The following is a 12,583-nucleotide window of genomic DNA, read 5'->3' on the forward strand; positions in this document are numbered from 1 at the left end:
AAGCCCGAGCTTTTAAATCCCTCTGAATGCCGAAGTGCCCTGAAAAACCTTTTTCCCCGCAAACGCGTTAAGCTCAGCCCGTTCATGAACTGGGGCGGTATCGCGGCCGCCCCTCCCAGCCCCGCTATCGCGACAGGGCGCGACAGCCCCGCACCGCCTTTGTTCGCGGCGCGGCGGCGGCGCTGCCCCGCCCCGCCGCTGGGGGGAGCCCGCGGCACCGCCACGCCGCGAGGGGCGCGGGCAGCGCCGGTGCCCCCGGGACTGTCAGCGGGGAGGGAGGGAGGAAGGGAGGTGCCGTCCCAGCCCCTCCGGCCCGCGGGGGCCATTTTTAAATGCCTCTGTCAGGCAGCGGCGCCGGGCGAGCAGGTGCCGGAGGCGCTGAGGTTGCGGTGCCCGCTCCCCCCTCAGGCGGGGCAGGGCGCGCTGTCCCCTCACAGACCCCCGGGACGGACGGGTAAGGGGCTCCGGGAGGCAGCGCAGCCACAGACGGCGCGGCCCCATCCCGGCACTCGCCCCGCGGCGGGGAGTCCCCCGCGTTTAAAGGGCTGCTCCGCGGAGGGATCCCGCGGCCGGCACTTCTTCCCGTACACACGGCCCTGCGAGGCGACCCGGGCCTCGTTCTCCCTCCCTCCGTTCCTCAGCGGGATCCCTCCGCCGCTCCGGACCGCCATGGGACCCGCGGCCGCCGCCGTCCCCGCGCCGCGGCCGGACGCGCTGCCCCGGCTTCCCCCGCGCCGCTCGCCGTGAGGCGGCGGCGGCGGCGCTGGGAGGAGGCGGCGGCGGGAGCGGCGCGGCTGGGGGCGGGTGGTGTTTCCCTGAGAGAGGTGTATCCTTCCGCGGCGGCGGGAGTGCGGCGACGGCGGGTGTCCGCGGTGTCCCTCCGCCGCCGGGAGCGCAGGGGCACTCGGCGTCTCCCCGGACGGGGCGAGGAGGTCGCGGGATCCGCTGGGAAGAACAAGAAGAAACTTCGGGGCGCGGCGGCCGGCGCGACGCCCGCCTGGCTCGGCAGGGCGGTGGAACGAGGGCTCCCCGCGGGGAAGGAGGAGAAGGAGGAGGAAGCGGCGGCCGGTCCTCGCCGCCACCCCGCGGGGTCTCTGCGGGGGAGCCCGGGGGACTCTTTCTCGCGGGGCGCGGCGGAGGGATCTCCGGGAGGCTCTGCCCGCCGCCTCCCCCCGGCGTCGCTCGCCCCTCGGCGCCGCCATCTTGGATTTTAATCCGCCATTTTTTTCCTCCCCCCACTCGGAATTATTTTTTGTCACTATCGCCGCTTTTTTTTTTTTTCTTCCCCCCTTAGTTTTCCTCCCCGCTCCGCCTCTCTCTCACTCGATCTTGGCTTTCCCCCCCTTAGCTTCTTCCCTTTCCCTCCCCCCCCCCCGCTGCCTTCCCTTTGATGATTCATTTTTCCCCCCGTGGCAGCGGGGGCAGCGCCGGCGGTGAAGGAGTCAGCGCGGGGCGGTGAGTGCGGGTCTCTGGCAGGGGCTGTGTTTGTGCTCTGCGGGGCGGGGGAGGCGGCGGGGCTGTGAGGGGGCTGCGCCCCTCCGCGGAGGGGGGGGAGCGGTGAGGGGCCGCGCCCGGGGCCCGGCGGCGTGCGGGACCCGCGGGCAGGACGGGGGGTCCCCGGGGCGCTGACAGCCGCGGGCGGAGCGGGACCCGCGGCCGGAGGGGCGGCTGCGGGCGGGGCCGCCGCCCCCGGGCCGGGGGCGGTGGGGGCCGCGCCGGGCCGGGCCGGGGCGGGAGGCGAACGCCAGAGGGCAGCACAGAGGGCGGGGGCGGCGCCCCGGGCCGGGCCGGGTCCCTTCCGCCCGGGCAGCCCGGGGACCGTGCCAGGAGCTCCAGCCGGTGCCAGCAGTTTCAGGTCTGCTCGGAGTGACCCTCCCGAGCTTGCCTCAGTTTGGTGGAGAGGCCTGACGTCTTCTGTTGTCTTTTATTATTATTATAATTTATTGTTATTATTTTAATTTTTATCATTATTACTATTTGTGTGTGTGTGATTCTTCATCGGGGAATACGTGGTTTCAAGGAAAGGGGGTAAGGCAAGTCTTTGTCCAACATCCGTGTCTGAAACTTTAAAGTCAAGTTGCCTCCAAGGCGTTAGTCTCGGAAACATTAAAAGCGTGGGGTGAACTGGAGGGGAGAATACGGGGTGTTCTGTTGAGGTGTGTCACAGGCAGCGTGAGAACCTGAAGTGTAGAACTTTGTGGAGTTTTCTGGTGTGCTGGATTCAGGCAACACCTGTCTCAGGACAAGAGGACATAGTCTTAAGCTGCAGCAGGGGAGGTTTAGATTGGATATCAGAAGCATTTCTTCACAGAGAGGGTTATTAGATATTGGAACGCACTGCTCAGGGAGGTGGTGAAATCACCGTCCCTGGAGGTGTTTAAGGAAAGACTGGATGTGGCACTTAGTGCCATGGTCTAGTTGACAAGGTGGTGTTTGGTCATAGGTTGGACTCGATGATCTCAGAGCTCGTTTCCAGCCTAATTGATTCTGTGTTATGAGATGGCAATCTGATCAAAGTGTTTAATAGTGTAACTACAAATACACAATGTGAGGTTTTAATCACTGAGGTTAAAATGTATTGTAGGATAAGTTCACACGGAGCCATGCCTTGTGTCCGTAATCTGGTCTCTGTAGCTCTGGATGCATCTGCTTCAGTTTTCATTAAAACTGAACTTTTCTCTTGAATTCTCTGGGCTTTCTTCCGTGCAACTAACAATGTCAGAAGAAATCAAGGTTTATTTGAATAAAAAGTGAGATTTTATTGGGTTTTTTTTTAATCAGGCTATTTTGTTATTAGGACCAGAGAGACACAGACATCTCTACCTTACACCCATTGAAGCTCACAAACTGGAAAATCAGATTTATTTAAAGCAGTTGCTAAATGTATTACATATTAAATGAATGAGTAGGATGATGTATCCTTGTATACTCAGTAACAGGACTCATCAGGGCTCTTGAATACTTGTTTTGCTCTGTTAGCACTATCCTATTTCAGGACTACAATTCCCAGTATGCTCTTCACTTCACACAGCACTGCGCTTTAAAGCAACAGACACTTAAATTAGCGTAGTAAGTGTAAGGTGGGATATTTCTGTGCTCTACAGTGAATCAAGAGCTGTGATTTGAGAATGCAAAGCATTTGAGAGAAGTCCCTGCTTCAGTACTCCTGACCACTTTCCTGACCCTGTGTGTTCCCTCTGCCCCACAGCATCGTCTTCTGCCACAGTTCAAGACAGCACAGTTCAGACTTGTCTGGTGACTCCCCTGATTCGGTGACCGAATCATTGGAGTCACTGGGCTCTGTTTGTTTTGCTGGCACAGAGGGGAGATGGCATGGAAGTGGGCACAAGAGCTGAGGAAGCAGCAGGGCTGCTTTTGCTGTTAATGCTGGCTTGGAGTCTTCATTGAACTGTTTGATACAGCCGTGGTGGGACTGCCCTGAACTGAACCTGTGTGAGTCACACTGCTACACTCAGTTAAATTGGGTTGTGGAGAGCTGAGCTCCAGAGTTGGTGGAAACGTTTGTGTGAACTGACAGTCAGGAGGAAGGAGGTTCTCCCTCTCCTGGAAGCATCGAGCTTTTGGATTGTCTCTATGAACACCTGCTGGACTCTGGAGTTGTTGGAGTAGTTGGGGGAATCCCACAGGCTTCAGGGAGTTTTTCTCAGGCAATTACTCAGCTTCACCTGGAGAGGGCACCCAGTGGAGAACATGGAGGGGCAGAGGAGCAGGGGCAGGAGCTGCTGAAGCACTTCTGTGTGTGTATTTCTCTCTCTGCCACTCACTTGTGCTGGTACTGGATTGCTTCTGTGCCTGCATAGTGCTCGGATAAGTATCCAAATTGACACACAAAAATCACGTGGCTGCAAAAGAACTGGCGCAGGAGAAAGGGGGAATGCACAGACTGAGCTGTTGGTGGGAGACTGAAGCCTGGGTTTGGGTCAGTTTTGGGTCCACGTGTGCTCTCACAAACCTGCATCCTGGGGCTGCAGTTCTGCAACAGTGTGTCAAAACTGACTCGGGTCAGTTCAAAATCTTGCAGCCTCCCCAGTGCCAGTGTTAAACCACGTACAATACTGCACAGAGCCTGTTCTCAGAACTAACTAGCTGGAAAGAAACACTCAAAAAACAGATTTTTTTTTCTGGGGGTCCAGTTTACTGAGCATCTCAATTTACATCCCAAGGGCAGTAACCAAAATAAGATTTAAGGCTGTTTTGAATAGCTCCCTAAAGCTGTGCAAATTTTCATTCAGCTTTGATTTTGATCAACCTTTTTTACTCTGGTGATCCTGTAGGAAAATTGGTTGCATAGTTTTGCTCTGCTTCCCAAATTTGTTTGAGTTCTTAAAAAAAATACTGAGAAACCATATTTTAGGAGGAGGTCCTTTGCCTGCCTGTGTACTGGAGACTGTGGGAAAGGGGAGGATGGCCCTGCCTGTTAGTAAAACCTCCTGATCCTAGAGTCTTTGCTTGTGTCCTGGAGAAGGATGAACAAAATCCACTGCCTATGTTAGAAACTGTCCCTGTCCTTTAAGTAATAAATACTTACATGCAAAGAACTATGTTATGGAAGACTAAAATAATTGACACTTGAATGTCTTATAGTAACTGGTGTTATTGTTTCTGTGGTTTAGAGTTTTACTGATTTGGTTTTGTGCAACTTTTTTTTCCTCCCTCACAACAATACTTTTCTGAATTGATAGATTTCACAGATGAGAACCCAAAATCCAGGAGGCTCAGACAACTTGTGAGATACATTTTAACAGCCATAGAATTTCTTTACTCAAATTCATAGGGATTTACTACACTTCCCAGTATAAAAGGACTAAGGCTTTCCAAATGGAACATAAATCTGAATGGTAATGTTTAATCAGTCTGGCAAACACTTCTGGGTAACTCTGGCTTTGTGAGTATCTTGGGTGATGGCAGCATTAATGGTGTTTGTGCTTCAGTTGTCAATTGGTGCTTCCAAATGTTATTGAAATGCAAATAATGCCCAAATAGGGTGTTAATAGATTTAATAAATTTAAATACAGGTAAATAAAACTTGAGTTTTCATTGTTGAGAGTACTGTTAAAATGAAATGCCAGATACCTCAATGAGAGGTGTCAAATGCAATTGAGCTGTATTTTGACATTTGAGGATACATGCCTGTAAAACAACTGTAATAGCATTATAAAAGGGAGTGTAATTATAAAGAGTAGTGGTTAAAAGTGTAAAGAGTAAGGTTAAAACAGCAGTGTGGACATATACTTGGAATTAAAAAAAGGTCCCTTGGAAGCTCTAATTGTACTGGTAAACTTAACAGTGTAGATAAACTTGAAGTCATAAGTGGTCCATGTGTGGTGTTATATTTTTGATGGTAGAGCCCTGTAGCAAGCATTTTGAATCATGTGATGGTATATTTGAGTTTTTTCTTCAGTAGGAAAGATAGTGTTCATCTCTTGCTTTTCTCCCTCAGTTCCTAAAGGACTTCTCAACATGAGTTTGATGTAGAAAGTAGTGAGAGCAAATCACATCCAAAGATGTATTAAAGATCACGTGGTGGTGATGAGTGAGGCATCTCTTGCTCCCTTTCAGGTTTTCTGTTGGCACTAGCAGCTGTGACATTCATAGGGTGAGGAATCCTGTTTGTTGGTTCTGGCTTTTGATATCATGTCTTGAAATCAGTGTTTGTGTATTGAGAGAAGGAATCACAGAATCACAGAATCACAGAATGGATCGGGTTGGAAGGGACCACAGTGGGTCATCTGGTCCAGTCTCTCTGCTCAAGCAGGGTCATCCTAGAACACATGGCACAGGATTGCATCCAGATGGTTCTTGAATGTCTCCACTGAGGGGAACTCCACACTACTCCGGTCAATCTGTCCCAGTGCTCGGTCACCCACACAGTAAAGCAGTTCTTCCTCATATTCAGGTGGAATTTCCTGAGCATCAGTTTCTGCCCATTGCCTGTTGTCTTATTAAACAGAGGGGGAAGAAGCACTTGAAGTCTTCAAGTTGGTAATTTGGCTGCTATTAGAAAATAAAAAGGGAGCAATAGATGGAGACAAAGGTTTTCTTGCTCTTTAGGCTGCCAGGCTCAAACAAATAATGATTTTTCACCAGAATTTTGCTAGAGTTCACTAAATGTCTTGGTTTTGCTTGAGGTAGGACTTATGTTGTTGCATGTATCAATCTATTTTGGAGCATAAGGAAGTGTTTTTCCTAATGTTTATGTAGTTTAAATATTCTTCTATGGCCACGTTGCTTCTTACCTTTGCTATTGTACCTTCCTTGTCTTTACTGTTATTTGTTAAGCAGAGGTGTGTTAGCACAGATAGTACTCACCCACCCCAGCTGGACTTGCGAAAGATGGGTTTCCTTCTCTGTGCAGAAGTAACCTTTCCTTCAGCCAAAAGTGTAGCTACTGTATCTGTTAGTTGTCAGGAACAATACCCTATGGAACATTTTCCCCCAGATTGTTGGATACAATACAGTTCTCAACAATTAGACTTTATGGTAGACTTCATTCCCCTGTACTGCTCTTGAGCTGTAGCACAGCACAGGGTGGAGTTCAGTCCTGGTTTACAAAGAGACCAAGACTGAGCTTACTGCAAGTCTTTAATGTAGTTTCTGTTTTAATGCTCGTCATTACCACTATTACAAAAATGGGGAGGAGGTCTTAGTTACAGTCTATAGACCTATAAAATTATTAATAGATTGGAAAATAGGTGAAGGGAAACTTAAAAGTGAGTTTGTCATTAAGTGTTTGCATGCTGGTCAGTCAGTGGCAGGTCTTCACAGGGCTGGTCTTCTGAGAGAAGGTGGGATCCTCAGCAGGAAAGTTTTGTTTGTTTGGTTGATTGTTTTCCGGGTTTTGCTGGTGTTTTTTTTTAGATGTGTGTTATCAGGCAAGCTCTGTGAACTAAAAAAAACCCAACCTATCCAAGCATGGTTTTGGAGGTACTATGTAAAACTGTCTGTTTCTGCATATAGCTGAATACAATTAATAGAGTTTTCCCTAGAAAATTTTAAGTTTCTGGATTGTGTTAGGTTTTATCTGATAACTTCCTAAAGAATTTTGTCAATATCCAGAGTGACTTTTGCATTCTGGTAGTCCAGCTGCTCAGTTACAACTTTCTTAAAAAACTACGTTAAAGCTTGCTGGTCCAGTAACATAGACATTTAAACCTCTCTGTCTTCTCCCTCCCTCTCTCTCCCTCTCCTTTTTTTTTTTTTTTTTTTTTTCCCTAATCTTGAGGTTAAAGCAAATCCTTTCTGTCACTAGCTGCAAGAAAATTGTTTGTCCACCGAATTGTTTTTCCTTATATTGAGGCAGTAGTTGATCCAACTTTTCCTCAGTGTGATTCTGTTACACTTTGTTGATAGACTTTACTGTCTTCCTGTAACAATTTGTAAAAAGTTCTAAGACCTGTAGATTTCTGGGTCCTGTGTTCTAGTAAGATGTTTGAGCCAATGCAACTGATAATATACGATACATTTGTCTCTACTGTTTTCTCTAATTACCTCAATCTTCTGAATTTTTGTAAGTAACTTATTTACCAGTTATCTGGCCATAAATGCTTCTGTAGCTTTCAGTGGCTGGATCACGTAGATGTCTAAGAGAAATCTAGTAATTTACTACTCTCACCTGATTAAAAGCAGACTTTCTACAAAAGACAGTATTTCAAACATCTGTTAGTTTGTTGCGATGTCCTTCCACCAGATTGAAATGCCTGTTACAATGTGCCTGTTACAATATGCCCCTTACCTAATGTGAGCAGAGCACTGATGTTCTTTTTATAATTACAGTAAAATGAAAAGGCACTTTGTGAGGAATCAGTGAGGAGGGTGAATTAAAACCAAGTGAATTACTAATGCATAAATGCAATTGTAAAATAACTGTGTAAATCAGTGTCAGATTTTTTCCTGCAAGTTGTACAGAGTGAGGCACAACTGTGTACAAAAACGTTATTAGCTTTCTTATATTTAGTTATGCAAAAGACATTGAGACTGCACACAAAAGTTTTGATAGACATTTATGTACTGTAAAATTTCAGCTCTGTTTATGACCCCTACTTAGTACTGTCACCTTGAGCCAGGTGTGTTGTGACTGTATTTTTTGTTATATGGAACAGTAAAAATAAGAGCCGGGGTCCTTGAGGACATCATTGAGGGTTTTTTGAACTCTGATTTTTAAATAAAGATTTTACGTCTTTCCACTCCCCCATTCAAAAAATGTCTGTTATTTGATTGGGTTTTTTCCCCTTTGTTTTTCTAAACTGTGTTCATCTTTAGTTCTCGAAGGATGCTTGTAAATGTCATTCTTTGCTGTAGAGCTTTTAATAGGTTATGGGGTTTATTTGTTAGGGGGTATAATCCTAATTGGATATGTATTTGAAAGTACACTGGGTTTGGAGTCACATAAATCCCTGTGTATGTGTACTTGTACAGATACATGTCTGTGTCTCGTCCAGCTCTTAGAAATGAGTTGTCATTGGCAATTTATCACCTTTAGAATTCAGTCTTTGCTGCCAGTTGTCATTGTAAGTTGTAGGACAATACTTCACCTGTTCACAGTTCCGTGTACTAATGCTAATGAACTACTTTTTTTTCTTCCTAATGCCAGTGCAGATCACCATCTTTTTTCCTCCCCTTCCCCACTTTTTTGTTTGGTGTTGTTGGGGGGGGAGGTGTTTGTTTATTTATTTATTTACTTGAGGTATTATTTTTGTTAAAATCTGTGTCTTGGAAACAGTTTCCCAGTAAGCTCTAATTGTGTTTGTTTTACTTCCTGTAGGAATTGGAACTGAATTTATTCATCCACTTCTCCAAGTCTTTTGAAAAGTGACTAAATGCAACTGAGTCAGATTGTCTGTGGGTATGAAGTGGCTGGGAGAATCCAAGAACATGGTGGTGAATGGCAGGAGAAGTGGAAGCAAGTCGTCTAATGACCACGCGCAGACCAAATTGCAGCATGCGGGAAAGGAGAATCCAAAGACAGGCAAAAATGGGGTCGAGAGAAGATCAAGCAGATGTATGTACATGTTTATGCTGCTTAGTGCTGTATGTGATAAATTAATCAGTTTGCAAGTCAGACTTCTGTCTTATCTTAATTCATGAGGGAGGTCTGCAGTCAGTATGGAGCTAACATCAGAAGTATTAATTATGTTTGTGTTTTTTGGATGTGTTAACTCCCTTCAGATCAGTTTAAAAGTTAAGTAAGAATAACTGGGTGTAAATTAATTTTGAACTCGTATAATTATAAAATACATGATTGGCCCTAAGTCAAAACTAGTATGATTTGAAGCGGATAACATAATTTGAAGTATTAGCCCAACTTTCGGTAAATGTGCTTATAGAAGGAAAGGCCATTTTTTAATGAAGTTACATACATTGATAGTCATTGTGAAATGGTTTTAAGGAATATGGGGTTTTATTTTCGCTGTTGATCTGGGATGAAGGACTAAACACAAATTCAAAGTCCTGAGTCCTTTATTGAGATCTTGGGAAAATCAGGTTTGACATTTTGTGGCTTCACATGTTTACAGGTCAGAAGAGAAGTTCTAGAGGTAGGTGTAGCTGAACTGGGTAGTCTGGAAAGATGCTTGTAGTTGGGAAAAGGAAGAGAGAAGGAAACCAAAATTAATTAAACCCATGAAATAATATTCTAAAATACTTTATTCATTGGCTACTACCTAAATGAACAAAAGCAAGAGGGAAAAATTAACTGTACCTCTGCTTCTTCAGGTACTTTATCATCTTCCTTAATCATTTTATATTTTTTGCCTCCAGCCTATGACTGTCTGTCCCCCAGTGTTGCTGGGCTTTATAATGTCCCTTAGATGATACCTAATTTATGCTCTCTTGTTCGCAGGTAGCGGTGCTTCAGGATTTGAGGGTCAAAGTCGTTATGTGCCTTCCTCTGGAATGTCTGCCAAGGAACTCTGTGAAAATGATGACCTAGCGACTAGTTTGGTTCTTGATCCCTATTTAGGTTTTCAGACACACAAAATGAATACTAGGTAACTTGTCTTTATATTTCTAGAAAAGAAATCGTCTTCTTAGTTGGAATTTCTTGCATGTTTAAGAAAGTGAAAAAAATGCCAGTTTGTGAGCAGCTTCTGCCTTTAAAATGGTGTTGCACGTGAGACTGGAACTCAGCACTACAAATGTGCACTCTCACAGTGCTCCATCATAGGTCTTTCCATTAGCCTTGTGTATCTGTGCTGCAGGGCAGGTTGCTACTTGGCACCATTTCCTGGCTGAAACAGCTAATTAATCATAAGTTTTAAACAACTAGTCGTTTCAAATGTTTCAAGGAGAGAAGGCAGTGTTTGGTGACTTCTCTGTATATTTCATGTGCCTGGATTCCTTTTTATTTTCCCGTCCTTTTCTTACTCTTACAACATCACAAGAAAGATGTAGTTCCGGAGCAGTTCAGTGTTGGTGCCACTTGATCTGAAGTTCCTGCAGACCCATGCTAAAGGAATTGCTACTCAGACATGCCTGTATGTATAAGATAAATTTATGTGCCAGCTGGAAACTTGCTTACCAGAATTGCACACACTTTTGCGCTCTTACACGTCTGTCTGGATACTTCTGGTGTAAATTCACGTGGTGGTCTCAGGGTTTAGTTGTTCACACTCCTCCCTCTTTTACAGATGTACTACTGATGATAAGTATATTCTATAGTCTCTACTAAGCTCTTGTTTGCATACAAGATCTGCATTGATTGCTTAATGGAAAAGCTGTATATAAATTAAAGTTTCTAAGGACTGGAATTGGGCTTATTAGTGTGCAATAATAAAAGCTAGGGTTTCAAGGGAGCACATCTGGGGAACCAGACTGCTCAGCCCTTCAAACTGCTGCTGTGACTATTTTTAAAGAAGGACAGTTTACCTGTGCAGCACAGTCACATAACCACAGTGTCACTTAAGCAGATTTTGTGTGTGTGTATGCAACAAACTGATTGCTTCAAAAATGACTGCTAGATTAATTGGTGTTGTCGCATTACACAAATTCTTGCTGTTAGAACCTGACAGCATGAGTTGCACATGAAATTTCAGCTGTCTGGTCCTAATAAATGCAAAGATTTACTCCAAAGAGATTTTTCTTTTTTGCTAGAGAGTGCAACATCCACCTTTAAGAGGAATGTTTGAGTTCTTCCTGTTCCCCCTATTGGTTATGCTATTGGTTACAGTATCACATTGTGCCCAGTGTCCAGGTAGATATTTTTACAGTTCAATTTGAAGTGTCTTTATATTTTGATCGATTAATCAAGTTAAATATATATATTCAAAGGACTTTTTTGTTTTCTTGCATGAGTGATAGCCTGCACGTTACACACAGGTAGTTAATTCTTTTGCTTTTTGTGAAGGGAATGATGTATTCATTGTTTAATAGTTGGAGAAGCTACTGTCATAAATGGTGGTTTATGTTGATATGGTGTCAACACCTAAAATACTTCTTTAATTACTGTTTTGAACCAAAAGGCCACACAAAGGGCATCATCCTGTGTTTCTTCCTTTCTCAGACTTGGAGAACAGTTAAAAGCAGTCTTCAAGGAGAGTAGTTAATAATCTTGGAGCAATATAGGAAATATGTAAGGCTTACACTCTTGCCAGAAACGCATCTACTTGCCTCTTTCTTGTCCTATTGAGAGAGTTTCTATTGTTGTAATGAATTAAAATAGAGGCATCAGCATAGGTCTTGTTTATCTTTTTGGTGCAGTAATGACATCTGCTTGTTACTGTAGCTCTGATGCTTAGATTATCTTCCCTCCATCTAGTAAACTGTAGTCTTTCTAGAGCTCCTGAGATTTATTGTTGTTTTTATATCTTTGAGGGAAGGTGGGGGGAAAGCAAGTGTGGAAAAGCTAGACTGTTTCCAAAATGCCAGACGCCAGTACCCAAATGCTACCATGTAGTAGAAATAAAGATTTGCAGCTTATGTTTGGGCATCTTATGCTTCAGTGGGGTGGAGTCATATTAGTTACATGGTTTTTGTATTGAGGCCTGCTTAAAATAAAGCAGCCATTCATGGTGGCAAGCAAGTGTTTCATGTTCCCTTGTTCTGAGTCATGAAGGTGCCTGTGCCACCATTCTGCTGTGCTGTTGGAAACACAGAAGAGGTTTGTATTTTTGCAAGTAGCAGCCCAGCATAAGTTGATGACGACTTACTGAAGTTGTACTTCACCTTACCTCTGCCAGCCAAGTCTGCATTTTTGTCTGTATGAGTGTTTTCTCTACAAGCACTTTCTCTGCTTCACTCATTCTACTAGATGAAGAGTTTGTGAACTTAATTTGTCCAGAGTATATTGATTAGAGGGAAAAAACCTCATAGTAAAATATCTATATTGTTGTTGAAATGTCTTTAAACTTCATTTTCTTTATACTGAATTAGTGATCTGGTATGATGGTGACAAGAACTTGATTGTTATTTTGCTTGTTGTTTTGTGGGGTTTTTTGGGATTTTGGTGGGTTTTTTTCTGGAGGGCATAAAAATAAAGTCCTACAGTGTCTGAATGCCCTCCATCTTGGGAATTGGGCTGTTAGTTCTGGAAGCTGTCAAGTCAGGAATGTCTGAAAGAGCTGAAGAC

At 44.8% G+C, this 12,583-nt stretch overlaps 1 protein-coding gene across 4 annotated transcripts in view; it reads left to right on the top strand.

Moving 5' to 3' along the window:
• The first annotated feature begins 855 nt into the window (after window positions 1-855).
• Window positions 856-12,583, top strand: part of KMT5B (lysine methyltransferase 5B) — a 29,510-nt gene continuing 17,782 nt past the window's right edge. For 2 of the 4 annotated variants that reach the window (XM_050335862.1, XM_050335863.1), the window contains exon 1: window positions 9,863-10,007. Coding sequence is in view for 2 of the 4 variants with exons in the window: in XM_050335860.1 (XP_050191817.1) it covers window positions 8,866-9,019; window positions 9,860-10,007 (302 nt within the window). In the remaining 2 variants the exon portion in view is untranslated. Of the gene's footprint in view, window positions 1,456-8,782; window positions 9,020-9,859; window positions 10,008-12,583 lie in introns of those variants that run through there. The other 2 variants (XM_050335860.1, XM_050335861.1) reach the window with 2 other exon arrangements.

The sequence above is a fragment of the Myiozetetes cayanensis genome, unplaced genomic scaffold, assembly GCF_022539395.1.
Source record: "Myiozetetes cayanensis isolate MyiCay16 unplaced genomic scaffold, myiCay2020 scf6-25, whole genome shotgun sequence".
Taxonomy (NCBI): Eukaryota; Metazoa; Chordata; class Aves; order Passeriformes; family Tyrannidae; genus Myiozetetes; species Myiozetetes cayanensis.